This window comes from Trifolium pratense, linkage group LG3 (assembly GCF_020283565.1).
Source record: "Trifolium pratense cultivar HEN17-A07 linkage group LG3, ARS_RC_1.1, whole genome shotgun sequence".
Taxonomy (NCBI): domain Eukaryota; kingdom Viridiplantae; phylum Streptophyta; class Magnoliopsida; order Fabales; family Fabaceae; genus Trifolium; species Trifolium pratense.
The window spans coordinates 3,066,814-3,082,333 of NC_060061.1; the positions used below are offsets into that span (position 1 = coordinate 3,066,814).

The 15,520-nt window shown below is 32.9% G+C and overlaps 4 protein-coding genes, 1 long non-coding RNA gene and 2 other non-coding genes across 9 annotated transcripts; 5 read left to right on the top strand and 2 right to left on the bottom strand.

The window, feature by feature from the left end:
* The first annotated feature begins 1,061 nt into the window (after positions 1 to 1,061).
* LOC123913551 (pterocarpan synthase 1) lies at positions 1,062 to 1,604 on the top strand. The gene has a single exon (XM_045964329.1). It carries the CDS (start codon positions 1,062 to 1,064, stop codon positions 1,602 to 1,604), a length of 543 nt encoding a protein of 180 aa, XP_045820285.1.
* A 332-nt stretch (positions 1,605 to 1,936) lies between these two features.
* LOC123919148 lies at positions 1,937 to 2,088 on the top strand. The gene has a single exon (XR_006813066.1). It is a non-coding gene; the product is annotated as a U4 spliceosomal RNA (small nuclear RNA).
* Positions 2,089 to 2,647: 559 nt separating this feature from the next.
* On the top strand, positions 2,648 to 2,843 carry LOC123919102. Its single transcript, XR_006813032.1, has one exon. It is a non-coding gene; the product is annotated as a U2 spliceosomal RNA (small nuclear RNA).
* A 2,107-nt stretch (positions 2,844 to 4,950) lies between these two features.
* LOC123913552 (two-component response regulator ORR26-like) lies at positions 4,951 to 6,304 on the top strand. Its single transcript, XM_045964330.1, has 3 exons — positions 4,951 to 5,080; positions 5,195 to 5,695; positions 5,787 to 6,304. The coding sequence occupies exons 1-3, from the start codon at positions 4,951 to 4,953 to the stop codon at positions 6,302 to 6,304; spliced, it is 1,149 nt and encodes a 382-aa protein (XP_045820286.1).
* Positions 6,305 to 6,985: 681 nt separating this feature from the next.
* Positions 6,986 to 8,470, top strand: LOC123913553. Its single transcript, XM_045964332.1, has one exon. The coding sequence runs from the start codon at positions 7,004 to 7,006 to the stop codon at positions 8,468 to 8,470; it is 1,467 nt and encodes a 488-aa protein (XP_045820288.1). The 5' UTR covers positions 6,986 to 7,003.
* Positions 8,471 to 8,929: 459 nt separating this feature from the next.
* LOC123918398 lies at positions 8,930 to 9,443 on the bottom strand. Its single transcript, XR_006812763.1, has 2 exons — positions 9,330 to 9,443; positions 8,930 to 9,235 (listed from the first exon to the last, which is right to left on the bottom strand). It is a non-coding gene; the product is annotated as an uncharacterized LOC123918398 (long non-coding RNA).
* A 698-nt stretch (positions 9,444 to 10,141) lies between these two features.
* LOC123918399 lies at positions 10,142 to 13,156 on the bottom strand. Of its 3 annotated transcripts, XM_045970434.1 has the most exons (6): positions 12,484 to 13,152; positions 11,898 to 12,047; positions 11,003 to 11,101; positions 10,715 to 10,864; positions 10,320 to 10,467; positions 10,142 to 10,282 (listed from the first exon to the last, which is right to left on the bottom strand). In XM_045970434.1, the coding sequence occupies exons 1-5, from the start codon at positions 13,051 to 13,053 to the stop codon at positions 10,333 to 10,335; spliced, it is 1,104 nt and encodes a 367-aa protein (XP_045826390.1). In that variant the 5' UTR covers positions 13,054 to 13,152; the 3' UTR covers positions 10,142 to 10,282; positions 10,320 to 10,332. The 3 variants fall into 3 exon arrangements, with proteins under 3 accessions (XP_045826390.1, XP_045826391.1, XP_045826389.1); XM_045970435.1 differs by having other exon boundaries at positions 10,142 to 10,472; positions 10,720 to 10,864; positions 12,484 to 13,156; XM_045970433.1 differs by having other exon boundaries at positions 10,142 to 10,467.
* Positions 13,157 to 15,520: the final 2,364 nt, after the last annotated feature.

Below are 15,520 nucleotides of genomic sequence, written 5' to 3' on the forward strand. Positions count from 1 at the left end.
TTGTTATTTTTAGTGTGTCTAAAACTTTTGACCATAATCTTAGTAACTACGGAAGACTTATCAAATACTATAAAAAAATAGTGATATGGTATTTTTATGTGGTATATATGATCTGATGATGAGAAAAGATCAAATATAAAATATCATCATAAATTGTAAACGGAAGACTTGCTTTATATTTCATCATTGTAATTTTAAAGCTTTAACAAAATAAGATGTCACCGTAATTTTGTCAATCCACAGTTATCTCAAACATGTCCTTAGTGTCCAATTGGAATGGTCGATACTTCTTAGACCAACAAAATTAAGATTACCCTACTACTATGTTTTGGTCTAAGAACTTTTGATGAGAATTAAGATTACTCTACTACTACTACTATGTTGGTCTAAGAACTAATTGGAAAATAAATTTCGTTGAACAAGGATGGTACTTCCATGTTATTATGTGCACGTTCATGTGTACCTACTGGAACTTAACATTCAATAAGCACATTAATATTCAATTCATCCATTTGTTGTGCTTTCAATGTCAATTTCACTATGCATTGTCCTTTAAGTGTTTTAAAAGAGAAAAAAAAGGCAAAAGGACTATGCTTGTTGTGGCCATTTTTGTGATAAAAAATCATGAGTAAGGACGTTGATGCATGTTATTGTGGGTCTAAATTACATCACTTTGTTGTGAGAATCTTTCCCAGATATACACTAATTTGCATTGCATTCAAATTTTGATATTGACTACTTCTTTCATGTACTTTTGGCAAGAACATATGCAATTAGTACATGTTGATTGATAGTGACTAAAATATTAATTGAACATATACACTTGAATATCTATTATTTTATATAGATAGATGTTTCTTAATTGAATTTGGTGTTCTGGTTGATCAATGTTCAAATTATAATGGTTTAGGTAATGAAATGCAAAATGGATTAGGTTGCTAACAACTTTTGATTTAACCATGAAGAAACATTCATTCAATTTAAAAGGAAAAAATGTACTAATTTAGTCTCTCACATCTCATAATTAATAGAGAACACAAAGCCAAAAAAATCATCGCATAATGTTGTCGAGGATCATATTCTTCACCGCGGTTACATTAGCAACTATAGCAGTGATTGTTTTGGCTTTGGTATCGCCTGTTTCACATAACAAGATCCATTCAAGACCATGGCTTGATCTATCCCTTTACATTCAACAACCTCAAAACATAACAACCTCAAATACACATGCCGTTCCAAGGGAAGATGCCGGTGCATTTGTCTTTCACCGCGTACTTACTGAGGGACCAGAAAACACTTCAAAGGTAGTAGGAAAAGCACAAGGTTTCATAATTCCTGTGGAACAGTTTCAGCAATCAGAATTCAATGTTTTGTATCTCACTTTTGATACACCAGATCATTCAGGTAGCTTGAGTGTGCAAGCAATCAAAGTAGGTCATAAGGACAGAGAAGAATTTAAGGTTGTAGGAGGAACAGGTTCATTTGCATTTGTTCATGGTGTTGCTGTTTTTACTCAGACAGATGAACAAAAAAGTGATGAAGCTATAACTTATCATGTAAAACTTCAGCTTGAATTCCCTAATCATTCTACAAAGTTACTATGATGAAACAAAAAAGTTTAGTTTTTTACTTCATTTTTGCTTGCTGATTATTTCTTATCAGAAGAATTTTTAAAATTCTAGTAACATCCAAGATTGAATCTTCGAGATGATATACATGTTAATAATAATAAAGATTAATAATATGTTGTTGTAAGTTGTAACAGTTAATCAAATATTGTGTATCTATATTGTTAAGTTTTGGTGACTAGAAGAAACATATATAGGTTCTTCTTTAGGAGTATTGAACTGATAATTTCTGAAGTCCCACGTCGACTAAGTTAAACGTGAAGAAGTAGAGTGTGTATAAATACAAGCAGCGAGCGAGTGTTGAAAGCATCTTTGCGCTTGGGGCAATGACACAGCTAATGAGGTATTAACTGAGGCGCGTCTATTGCTGGTTGAAAACTATTTCCAAACCGCCTCTTAGGCTTGGGGTCTCTTCAAGCCTTTGAGAATTTCTGGAAGGGCTCTCTTTTTGGGTAAAGCCCTACAATTTTCAGTCTAATATTTAAGATTTATGATCTGATAGTTCTGTTTAGAAGCCCAATTTTTACTTCATGATGCATGAAATTAAACTTTATTTAAAACTGAACTCCTCTTTGCTTAGACATATAATAGGGGCATGATAATTCCCTTCAAATTAAACTTATCTCATTATAATAGGGCTTTGATCAAAACCTACAAAAACTATGAGGTATATAATGGAAAAATTGTAAAGTACATCTGAAAACCAATTTTGAAGATGCTGGAGGGAATTAAAAGTTACATATAGTGAGATACAAAACATAAAATAAGAGGTCAGTGGGTGAAGGTTGGCTGTGGATAAGTTCAAACATAGCACATATTAGTTGTGGATTAGAGGAGAAGAGGTATTTAACAAAGAAAGAAAGTTGTGGATAAAGGAGGAAGAAGGAAGGAGGTAGGAGAAGAATACAGTACACAGTGAGTCCCATGCTGTATTGCACAATAGTCCCACATCGAGGAGATAAGAAAGAAAGTGAGTAGATGTGAGATATAAAAGCAGCAGCGAGTACATATTGCAACTCATACCTTTCTCGGCCTTTTGGCTAAGATCAAGTGTAGTATCTGTTCTTATCAGTTTAATATCTGATATGTGGTCTATTAGAACACACGATATTAAATTACTTTTTTGAGGGGGAGGAGCCACCACAATAGCTTGTTATTGGGCTTTTCATGTGTCGCCAATGCGTTGCACTATTACATTGGCTAGGCGCACCCCACCAATTCTAGTTTTAATTTTTTGCATAGTTCTTTTATTGCATTACTGTTGGGCTTTGCATATTCAGCCTATTATTTAGTTTCCGGTATCTCTTAACCATTTCTCCCTTTAATTTCAGTTGAATATAATCATAATTTACCTGAACTTGTATTAATAATAGCTTCATGATAAGTGAATTGCATGTGTTTGGGAGCTGAAACTTGAAAGGAAACAAGAGCTAAGGGAATGAAATCTTGTTTTATTGGTCCTTCTATTTTTTATATTTTGAGGAATTGGTCATCTTTTTAAAATATGTTGGTTTTCCTAACAAAAAAATATGTTAGTTTTGGTCTCCGTAATATTTTTTAACTAAAAAAAAATTTATGTCATATTTTTAAACGATGTGGTAATTAGATGATAAAAGATCGACTTTGATGAAATTGTAAGAAAATTTGTTTTTAAAACTTCATTTAAAAATGTATCACCATATTTTAGACCAAATGTTTGTTAGATGGATCAAAACTATCAAAATTTAAAATATAGGGATCAATTCCATAAAATGGTGAAAATAGAAACATCAAAACTACAATAAACCCATTTTAATTTTTGTGAACGGATGAACTTGTTTTGGTACTATGTTTACATTTGACCATATACCCTTTTTTTTCCTAGTCACACTCCAAAAATACATAGTTATACACAACTTTAATTATAATCCTGAATTATCCTTGGTCATATAAATTTGTAAAAACCTTTTTTTTTTCATCCATCACTCTATATATCTTCATCACTTCAATCTCAAAAACAATCATGGATGTGTCACTAATCTCAATGAAATGTCAAAGATTGAATTACAAGGTTTCCATTAAGGATCTATTGCATAGGTTAGTGAGTTTATGCTTTTTGAATGATGATTATATGAGTTCTTCATTTTTTCTTGCAACCGTTTTCTTCATTTCGGATTTGTACTTGACGTGTTGTTTAAATTTCTAATTTAAGAGTTTAGATGAACTAAAATCATGTACATTAATGTAATCTAAGTTACCCATATGTAAATTGATTTCATGCTTACTCGGAAACTCATACAATCAAAATGCAAGAATGTGTACCATACGTACATGCACATTCGTAAACTTAGTTTGCATACCCATACCTAAACTAAATTCACGCTTATCCCTTTAGGCCTGCACCCTAAATAAAAAACCAAAACATTTGAATGAAACTCAAAATCACAACTTTGGGTACAAAACACACGTAATCAATGGCGAAGTCGGAAAATCTAATGTATGTGGAAAATCACAGTTTTAAACAAAAAACGTAGTTCTGCATTGAAAATTTTCAGTTTTGAATAAAAATATCTCAATTTTGCCCTAAACTAACTCCTAAAAATTTCAATTTTGCCCTAAATTAACCTCTAACAGATCAATTTTTTACTAAAGTCTGGGCAAGTGTCCGAACTGGCCGGATGGTGGATCCGCCACTGCGCGTAATGAAAAATGGGCCTAAGTGCCTTTTATCTTTTAAAATATTAATTGTAAATACTGGAAGTATATGGTGGTCGTTGCAATACAAGGGGTGAATTTCATCAATCTAAAAAAATCATGGTTGTCTCTAGCTGTCAGTGATTAATTAACGGAACTTTGAAACAGCGATTAACAAGAAAAACATACTGTTTATAAGGTTTGTCCTTTTAAAAATTCTATTTTTTTAAAAAAAGATATAACAATATATATATTCAATTAATTTATTAAGATATTTATGCTACATAAAAAATAATGAATAAAAATATATTGATAATTTGAAAGAAAAAGAATAGTTTGTTGAGAGATATATGCTAAAAAGATATCAACGAAAAATTATATTTCAGAAACAAATATTGTAACAGAAAAAAGAAAAAAAACAAATCTTTTTTTACTGTAACAAATTTTTGTTAAGATATGAGATATTAATGCGAGATTAAATCTGTTTCAATTTCTTGGGTGTTACTCTTTCCTTTATATATATACTATTAACGATTAACGATACAACCCAATTCTCTTTTGAAGTTTCTGTTTCTTGAGTGTCACTCTTGAGTGTCACTCTTCCCTTCTTCTTCAAGAACTCTTTTAATTGCATTCTTCCCTTTTAGCTATGGCTTTTTCCACTGACATCCATCACCTTCCCGACCGATTCCCGGAGGGTTTAAGAGTCTTTATCATTGATCATGACACCACTCAACTTAATGCCATTGCGGATTTGTGCTTTCAATGCAACTATGAAGGTTTGTTAATTAATTTACCATACCTTATTCAATTTTATATTAAATTCTGTTAACTTAAAGTCTTAATTTTTTTGTGTAAAAGTTCTCACTTTTATGTTTGTTTGTTTGTTCTAGTTACCACATGCGCTGCGGCTTCTTTTGCCGTGCATCTTTTGAGAGAAACAAAGGGTTCTTTTGATGTGATAGTAATTGAAGCTCAAATGCCGGACATGGATTCGTACGAATTTTTGCAACGTGTTACACAAGAAATCAAAATTCCAATCATAATGATGGGAGTTGATGACACAACAAATGCAAGAATGAAGGCTATTGAAAAAGGGGCATGTGAATATTGGGTTAAACCTTTGAATGTGAATCATATCAACAACATGTGGCAACATGTTGTAACGATTCAAGACCAAGATCAAATTTGTAGAATCTTGGAGGTAAAAACAGGACTAAAAATAATGAAGAGAAATCATGAAACTGCAACAAAAGAAACCAATGCTTATGTTCTTGAAAAATATAGTGATAATGATCATGATCAACCTCCAACAAAGAAGAATCGTATATCATGGTCAGACCCAAAACTTAAAGAACAATTTCTAAAAGTTGTGAATCAACTTGGCATAGATAGTAAGATTCTTTGTCTCAAATCTTTTTATTTTATTTTCTTTGCTTTTATATTTCAATAAACTCACTTGTATGTGTTAATTTTTCTTCTCAGAGGCAAAGCCAAAACATATTACTAAATTGATGAATGTTCGGGGTTTGACACAAAGCCAGGTTGCTAGCCATTTGCAGAAAGTGAGACTTGGTTTGAAGGGTACAAGTAAAAAGACAAAGTTAAAGAAGGAATTGTCAAAAAGTGGAAAGCAGGATCAATATCATGTTCCTAATAATGAAAGCCTTGAAGTTGTTCAATCAATGCCAATGCCAATGCCTGAACAGAATGAAAGTGTTGAAGTTGTTCAGTCAATGCCAATGCCAGAACAGAATGAAAGTGTTGAAGTTGTTCAGTCAATGCCTGCTGCAGAACAGGACCAAAATGTTGTACTGAATTCAGCAAACATACAATGTGATTACAACATTCCTGCACAAGCACAACAGCATGAGAATGTGTTTGATGATTTTGATATTTCCAAATTGTTTACTAACGAAACCAACATGATGGTAGATGGTTCATCATACCTATATGATGAAGCATGGAATTCATCTGAATATGGCACATTTAATTGGTGTTAGAAAGCTGTTGTTGATGAGATATAATAGTATGATGATCGATGAATTCTTTTATTAATTGTTTCTACTGGAAGAAGGAATAGTAGTACATAGGACAAAAGGTCATGCAAGACTTTCATTAATGATGTAATTAAATACTCCTTTATTTTATTTTTTTGAATGGCTATTTCTGTCAATAATTAATTTCTTTTGTTATTATTTGATAATCCCTTCGTTTATTTTTAATTCTTTTATATAGTACTTATGCTTTGCTAAGTGAATCTAAATACTTTATATTGCAAAAGATTTATCACCTTGGGGGGTACTTTGTTTTGTCATGGAGTTAGGAAAAGCATAAAATTTTAGTACTATGTTTTGCATCAAAAACTGGTTTGAAAACCCCCAAACATGGAAAAGCTCAAAATATGATTTTTGCCGTTCATATAGTATACTACTCTCTCGGATTCTTTTTATAAAAGACAAATGAAGTTGTGTTCTGCATAAGCCGTCCCTCGAGGGGTGAGGGGATGGCCAATTCAAAGGGGACAAATAACTTCATTCAAGTTTGCAACTTTGTAAACCAAAGTTCTGCACGTGTTTACACTTAGTTCAATGATATATCTTGGCAATGATGCTTATGTAAGTATGATATATATGCTATGCTATCTACAAGATTTGAATCACACAAAATATGTGATGGATCCATCACCCCCCATATCACAAATGCATCCTAACTTAGTGGCACCAGTGGTGTCCTCCCCAACTAATCTCCTGCAAGTGCCGGGTTCCAAACTCCGTCTCTTGTGCAGCTACGGAGGCCACATCATGCCACGTGACAACTCCCTTTACTATGTAGGCGGAGACACTCGCATTGTGGCCGTGGACCGCCACTCATCCTTAACACACCTTTGTTCTCACCTCTCCCGCAATCTCCTTCATGGAAGAAGATCATTCACTCTTAAGTACCATCTTCCCGATGAAGACCTTGACAATCTCATCACTGTTTCCACCGATGAAGACCTCCAAAACATGATCGAAGAGTATGATCGTTTGTCTTCAAACCCTTCCCCCTCCCCTTCTCGACTCAGATTGTTCCTCTTTTTCTCCAAACCAGAAACTGTTGTTTCCATGGACACTCTCCACCATGACGACTCTAATCATTCGTGGTTCGTGGAAGCTCTCAACAACTCAGGGATTCTCTCTCGGGTTGTTTCTGATTCTGCTGCGGTTGTTGATAATTGCCTCCTCAACATTGATGATTATGATGCAAGTGCTTCTAGCTGCAACGACGAAAATACTAATAATAACGTCAACAAGGAGCATTTAATTGATGTGGATTATTCCGCACCTGTGGACGAGGAGGACAACATGTTTAATTATTCATTTGATAATCTTCCTCAAATACGAGTTCGCATTGATGAACAGAAGCTTGTTGATATGGAGCAGCAGCAACAGCAGGAGGATAACAACTTTGACGATGTAAAAATGGCGAATGTGAAGCAAGATGATGCTTTTCATGTGCAATCACAGGTCAAAAGTGATCAAAATCATCAAGGGGAACAAGTAAACAATTCTACTTACACTTCAGCCCAACAACCGGATCAAAATCCGCAACAACCCGCCAAATATCAAAATCAATTTGTCTATATTCACCGTCCTATAGGTACAGGTCAAGTGTCAATATCATCATACTACCCTTATTATGCACCACAATCACACCAACAACTTAATCAGTTCCCAATTTATGTGATGCCTATTGGACTTGGATCTACACAACCATACAACATGGCTTTGCAACCCAATATAGCTGACACAAATGTAGTAGCCTCAGTTAGGCCACAAATACCACAAAGTGTTGTATCTGAAGTGACTCCAAGTGTTTATAAAGCTCCTGTTGCATCAAATTCTGGTTTTATTCAAATACCTTCCAACCAATTTCAGCAGCAATATGTGAATTTGCCTCAAAATATTCACCATCCACCACACCCTATTTATGGTTATGACTATGGTGGAGCTATGCAAGAACATGTATACTATACACAAACACAGCAACAGCATGCAAATGCAAATGCACCGTCTCAGTACCAATCCATGACCCCGGCGGTTGCTGGAGCAGCAATATCAGATGTTTCAAAACAATTTCCTACAGATAAAATTCAGCAGCCAAACAAAAACTCACAGCAAGTATGATTTCAATAAGAAAAAAATGTGTGGCATGATATTGAGGTTTGATTGGACTTTTTGTTCATTATTTTAGTGACTACTTATATAGGGGATCTTCTATTTGAAAAATCTAAGGTCACTAACCATTATCTATATGAAAATTAAGCTAATATATGATCATGTATTTCAAGCTAGTTTTTCTTATGTTATTATTTATAACAGTAATAATCCACTTCAATAAGACAAGCTACTCCCATTAGTTTTGTGTTTGTTTTTTCATTTCTTGTTTATTTCTGCCTAAACTTTTTTGTATTTTTGTAAAATCAAGGATTGCGACGGTGATCATAATTTAAAATGTTGATGACATTTTTATGTTTAATGTACCTATAAAATAGTTGTATCAGAGTGAGAGTAATGTGAATTAGCTTAATAAGCAGTTAAGCACAGTGTATGTAAGCACATTAAAAATCTCTAACTCCAGCACATAGTTTGAAACCTTAAATTTCCATTTGCATATGTCTGTACTCAAATTAAATATGCAGTAACTAGAGCTGTTTATATTAATTTACAATATACTATTATTGAAATAATAAAGACATTAATTCAGGTCACATTGCTAGACACAGAACAGATAGATCAGGCTAGTTGGAACTTGTACAGATCAGTCAGACGACAAGTGACAGATATCAGTAGTATGAGAAAAATATAAACCACTCAGTGACTCCCCTTTCCAAGTTCCAAGCATCCTAATGTTTAAGGGTTGATAAATCACTCGGTGACTCCCCTCACCACCTGTAGTAATAGTATTGGTAATGGTTGATTAAACTTTGGGTTTAATAACATATATAATTCTAATGCATTCATAACCAAGATGAACATCATGTACCTTGAATCAGCATAACTCGTGGCAAAATTTGTATCTGGCCAGAGAGTTGTATGATTCCAGTTGTGATGTTAGAACAGAGTCCATGAAGGGAGTTACTCTACCAAGCAAGTTCCAGTTGTGAGGGCTTAACAACAACTTATTTTACTTTGCGTACTAGACTCTACATCTGTCTCAGATTTGAATTCCTGTTTTCGATTTCAAATTGTTCCGGTTTGTTAATAGTGTTAGTTCTTTGAAACAATTGTATTACATACCGATCAACTTGGAAAAAAAGTACCGGTGACGATTTCAAACCAGCACACTTTTTCAAAGTGTAAGCTGTATGAAGTTTTTCACTTACTCTCTCTTTTTCCCCTAACTCACACCAGCACGCTTTCTTTGAAAATGATTTTTTTTTACATGTTACCTTATATATAAGGGCAGATTTGTCATTTCAATTCAATTTGATGGGGTAAAGTGATAATTGTCGGGGGTAGAAAATCTTTTTCTACAAGTATATGATAGCCCATTGAAAAATAATCACCCAATATTATTTTTTTCACAATGGGTGTGAAATAATATTAGATTGAATGTTGTTAGCAATGTTTTCTCTAAATTTAATCAACCCATTGAAAGATACATATATGATTGCCCTTTCAACCAATGTGGCTATGTGAAAATTATGTATCATCACTTGTTATAATTGACAAGTGTAAATCATACTTCAATGTCTATTTATTTACTTCAATGTCCTGAATTTGAGATGAGAAATTGATGTAATTCAGTTCAGCTTTTAAATCGCATTAAAATAATCTAAAAATGAAGCATAGGTGTTAAACTCAATCCATTGTTAAGAAACCTTCATCCAATAATAACATATATTGTCCACAATCCTCAACAAGGAGGCTTTAAAGTTTGAAGATGAAATGATGATTGACACCAAAAAAATCAAAATTATACACCTATTTTAGGATGAAAATAAAAAAAAAACATTAGGATTATATATATATATATATATATATCCTCAGTGTCTAGCTGCAACTTGCTGCTTACACACTGGACAGAAATTTTTGTGTCCAACCCATTGTTGTATGCATTGAAAGTGATATAAGTGATCACAGTTAAGCCTCCCAACCTCATCATCTGCTTCATACTCCTCCTGGACTCAAAATCATGACCAATTATATCCAATCAATTAAACATGTTTTCAAAAATTAGATTACTGCATATTACATACAATAAGTTATTATAAGTGAAAGAAAAAAGCTATGTATATTATTATAAATTAAATTGGCTTAAATAAAATCGTGAATTTAGAAAGAAATAGGGGACAAAATTATGAATGAAGCAAAATAGAGAGACCAAAGTTATATTTTTAAGCCAATTAAATTGTAGAAACTAGGTACCTGACAGATGCTGCATTTTTTGTCTACTTGATGCTTTGAAGCATCTTCACAAAGCTGCTGAAGCTTAGTCTTCATTATGTAAGGTTCGATCTCATCTTCTTCAAGTCCGGTATTGACATAACCAATTCTCTCACCAAGCTCAAGCAATTGCTATCAAACACAAACTAAGAAATTAGACAAACATAAAATAAGCATGGATGTACACAACACAACATATCATCAACATCTTGGGGATGTAGTTATTAAAATAGGAAAAGAATAGAATTGATTATTGGAGAAAGAACTCACCTCATATGACATGTTATCAACATCTAGTCTCCACTCTCTGTAAAGGTCGTGTGAATTGAATCGTCTTCCCATTCGCATTCTTCCTTGAAGTGCCATTATCTTCAAAGCGCCAACAATAATGAAAATATGTATATTAGCTTTCAACTACAATAATATCTTAGCAAAGACTGAATTGGATATAACACAAACTTCGTCAAAGAATACCATTACATTGACTTAGAGTCTTTTTGGATTGACGTATCTGAGCTTATCTACCAGCATAAGCCTTTGCAAGACTGTTTGATAGAACTTATGGAATCAACTTATGACATTTTCATAAGTTGTTTTCAGCTTATTTCCATAAAATCTTCAAGATAGCTTATGTAAACAAGTTATAGCTTATATGAAAATAGTTTGAATTTATTTTACCTTTTATTATAGAAATAGCTTATACATCAGCAATCATATAATAAGAGCTTATGCATTAAATACTTAGTTATATAATAAGAGCTTATCCATACGTGGTCTTACTCAACACCATCTACAATCTAGCATGTGGGGCAATTTTCACAATTTTTCCTACTTCTTGAAAAATCGTGCAGCCTAACATAACAATTGCGACCAAGATTCCAAATCTTAGGGGTCAGTGATTTTATCGAATTTTGGAAGAAAACAGGAGCTAAGTTTAAAACACGATTCAGTATATATTATATTCAAGGTTAGCCAGTCCAATTTTACAACTTAGTACCAGTACATTTAAGTGCTACCTAGAGTAAGTTCCTTTTAAAAAAAAAAATCAAGAGTAAATTACCATGTTTTGGTACAAACAGACCAGATTTTGCTTAGTTTTTATGAGTCACATTCATTAAAAAGATCAGAGTACTCGATGTAAGAATTGACAAGAGCATGAGCAAACCTCAGAAAAATCATCAGAAGAAATATCTCTGATATGGCGAGGGTATGCGGCAGTTCCAAAAGAGCATGCTGTGAAAATGTCAGGATCGGTATCCGGAAAAGAGAAGGCTTCTGGGTGGACAGTAGTGCGCCTTCGGAATGAAGATGAAGACTGCCAATATAGTTATGATGAAGTTTAGTACATAATCATGTTAAGGAATTCGAAACCAAAATGATGATGAAGATTGACATAAGGAAGCAAGCACAAATCAAACAAAAATCCAAACTAATCATAAACATATAACTTAGAATTGAGTTTTTGGGCCTAACTCGACCCTACAAAACCAGCTTATAGGATCGCCTCTACTGTCATCTCGCAACCGGACGATGTGGGACTTGTTAACAATATACATTACATGTCTATCTAAATCACACAACAAACAATGGTCACTAGAATCATTCATGCTGCTGCATTCTAAATGCATGCAAAAGATCAATTTGGTGAAAAAAAGGAAAACGTCATAATGCAGAATAACCAATGTTCATAGAAGAACAAACAAAACATTAAGCAAGATAAAGAATGAAAAAAATAAAAATAGTATTTTTACCCCTCTATGAGTAATCTTGTCCACATCAATTTTAGCCCTTGAAGTTGAAGAAGCATTCTTCTTAGACACAACACAATCAACAGATGCAGCAGCATCTGTTGAGAATCCCATTCCAGGTCCACACCAAACATCTTGAAAATCAACACAAGTAGCAGAAGAAGAACCATCATTACTACTACTATTCTTGTTGTTTCTCTTGTTCTTCTTCTTTTTTCTGGTTTTGTTCACTTGATGAGGCCAATCTGCAGAGGCACGAATCACCTCCGGCACCGACACCTGCTGAGAAGCACCGGCAGTGCATCCTAAACCTCTGATGGTAGCTGCAGCAGATGAAAAGTTGATCTTTTTGTTGTTGGGTTGTTGTGAGGTTGTTGTTTCATTGGTGAATGTGGATAGAAGAAGAGATGAAATTGTGGACTTGCAACGTGTGGATTGGATAATGGGTCGGATTTGTTTTGTGTTAGGATCTGTTTCTAAAATGGTTTTGTAACCGATTTGGTTTCTGTGTTGTTTTCTCCATTGTTCTGTTTTTGTTGTTGTTGTTGTTGTCTCTTGTGTCACAAAAGGCATGGTGAGTTTCTTGTCTTGAGAGAATAGAAGAAAGAATGGAACTTGCAGGGAAGAATATTACTAGTATTTAGATTTGAGATTAATTATTAATCATAATTTATTTTATTTTATATTTGTAGGGTGCCCTTTTGCTTTGGGGTTAGGGAGGGGTTGCTTGTTTGTTTGTGTTAAGGTGGGGTCTAGCTACCTTTAGTTTTGCTGGAATTGTGGACAGACATATGCTATTCTATTCAATCACAAGGTAGCCAGTAAGCCTAAGCTTGTGGACTGACTGACCTCTCTCTACTTTTGATTCTTTTTGTGTTTTTCAAGCTAAACTGATGGCTCCTTATGCTTACTTATCAAAGGAAAAAAGTTTCAAAATTCTTTCCCTTCTCTTTAATCTATGATTCTCATTTGGATCGTAGTGGGAGGCAACATAATTTATAGACAATTTTATACTTTCTCTTACACAAAATATAAGAATTAGTTGATCACTGCACGTATAACAATGCATAACTTTGATTATCAATATCTTTAAATAATCCTACTATTATAGTATGCACTCTTGTTGAGATAAGTTTTTTAACTAGAAGATAGGATAGGATAGGATAAATTTCAAAATAAATTTATTATATCTTGCATTTTTATCAAACACTATATTAAGACAAAATATAATAGAGTTATTTTATTATGTCTCTTATTCTACGCATCAAGTAGATCATAAATGTATAATTAAGTGTAACAATTTTATAAAAATATCTCTATTAATTAATTGTACATTAGTAACAATTCCCATAAACGTATAGCGGAGTTATAATCACTTGAAAGATGAATACATATTTGGGTAAATGTTGGATTGAGACATAAAATAACGTTAATTTTCATTAAAAATATGATATAAAAAAAAAAAATAACGTTAATTTTGGAGCTTCTATTTTTGCTAAAGTGATAGTTACAATATTTTGGAACAAAGGAAGTGATACTTTTTTAATGGAAAATGCTAACAATCTAGAAATTATATAGTATTTTATTAAAAATTATATAGTATACTTTAAAAAAAATATATATTTTCTTAACGTAGGATTTTCGCTTTTAAGTTCCTTAATGCCCTAAACATGACCTCTTTTTATTTAGTATACATTTTGTATTTGTCGAGAGTAGGACCAAATTATGAAGCTTTTTTTTTTTTACAAAATCACAGTAGCATAGTGTGATTTTTACAAACTCGTAATTTTAAAAATGTACCTTTTTTTTAAGACTAAAAATGTACTTGAGGGATTTTATAATGTACATTTTTTTATATACTTGTATGAAAATTTTAGAAAGAAAAACTACTACGGTGAAATGAGAGTGGCAACACAACAGTATTGTTGGTAAGTGATTTCACAAAAATAAGAGAGGAGTTACACAAAACAAAGGACAGAAGTTGGGGTACAATGTTGTGGCTAAGTGCTAAAACAGTGTATGTTTAGTTTCTACTTCAAAAGCTCCTTAACTAGGCAGAACCAAACATGCTAAGTGAATGTTTGGTTTAACATACATTAATCCCGTCAATCATGCATAGTAATATAGTCGGTCCTAAGGTTGAATACCAAGTTTTAAAAAAATAATAAAAAAAATGTGAAATTTATTTGAAATTATAAAGTGAAAATTTGTTACTTTATCATATGCTGATTGCTGAGCATATTTTAAAATTTTGATGAGCGTATCATACCAAATCGCCTGTCTTACCAAAATGGCCATGTTGGTTCCCAAAGAAATGGCCCTTGACCTATATCATATGATATGATGGTGTCACCAAAACTTACTTTAGTTTACACTCTCACATATCCATTGAAACTTTTCAAAAAGGCTAGAATTAATCAATGAAATATAGCAAAGTGGATCTTAAAATGGGATTGCAATAGGGTAAAGAACAAATGCATAAGGACAAATTGCCATGTACAATTTTTTCAATATATACCTAATTTTGGACCACATCTTGAGCATATGAAACAAAAGAATAGTAGTCATTTGGCTAGGACGGTGAATTTAATTACCCACAGAAAGTAAACATTGTTGATCATTTTTAGGCTTAACTTTCTATTTTGAGATGATTGATTGGTTTATGGAAGGAAAAAATATAACGGGAGTGTTAAAACCACTTGATGTAAGAATTGACTCTTAAATTAAATTAAACGGTCGAATAAACCGGATATTGATGATAAAAACAAAAAATAATAATAATTACTTCTAATCAGTGGTGGAACCAGGGGTGGCTGTGGGTGGCCACGACCATCCCGAAAAAATAAGAAATTACTAGTATACGCTTGGTAGTTTTATAAAATTACAAATGGATATTATATATTTATATATATTTGTTTGGGAGTAGAAAGATCATTATTTACATTTTGTTTATTGACAAAAATATAATTTACACTCACATGGCTGTTTGGTTTGGTTTAGTGATTGATTTATTTTTTAATCAGCAATTTAATTAACAAAT

Bases quoted from the DNA above. Each gene is read 5' to 3' on its own strand.
- LOC123913551 (XM_045964329.1), top strand. From the start codon at position 1,062: ATGTTGTCGAGGATCATATTCTTCACCGCGGTTACATTAGCAACTATA.
- LOC123913552 (XM_045964330.1), top strand. From the start codon at position 4,951: ATGGCTTTTTCCACTGACATCCATCACCTTCCCGACCGATTCCCGGAG. The intron at 5,081-5,194 runs GTTTGTTAATTA...TGTTTGTTCTAG, and splicing joins CTTTCAATGCAACTATGAAG to TTACCACATGCGCTGCGGCT. The intron at 5,696-5,786 runs GTAAGATTCTTT...TTTTCTTCTCAG, and splicing joins GAATCAACTTGGCATAGATA to AGGCAAAGCCAAAACATATT.
- LOC123913553 (XM_045964332.1), top strand. From the start codon at position 7,004: ATGCATCCTAACTTAGTGGCACCAGTGGTGTCCTCCCCAACTAATCTC.
- LOC123918399 (XM_045970435.1), bottom strand. From the start codon at position 13,053: ATGCCTTTTGTGACACAAGAGACAACAACAACAACAACAAAAACAGAA. The intron at 12,048-12,483 runs GTAAAAATACTA...CTATATTGGCAG, and splicing joins ACAAGATTACTCATAGAGGG to TCTTCATCTTCATTCCGAAG. The intron at 11,102-11,897 runs GTTTGCTCATGC...GGCGCTTTGAAG, and splicing joins CTTCTGATGATTTTTCTGAG to ATAATGGCACTTCAAGGAAG.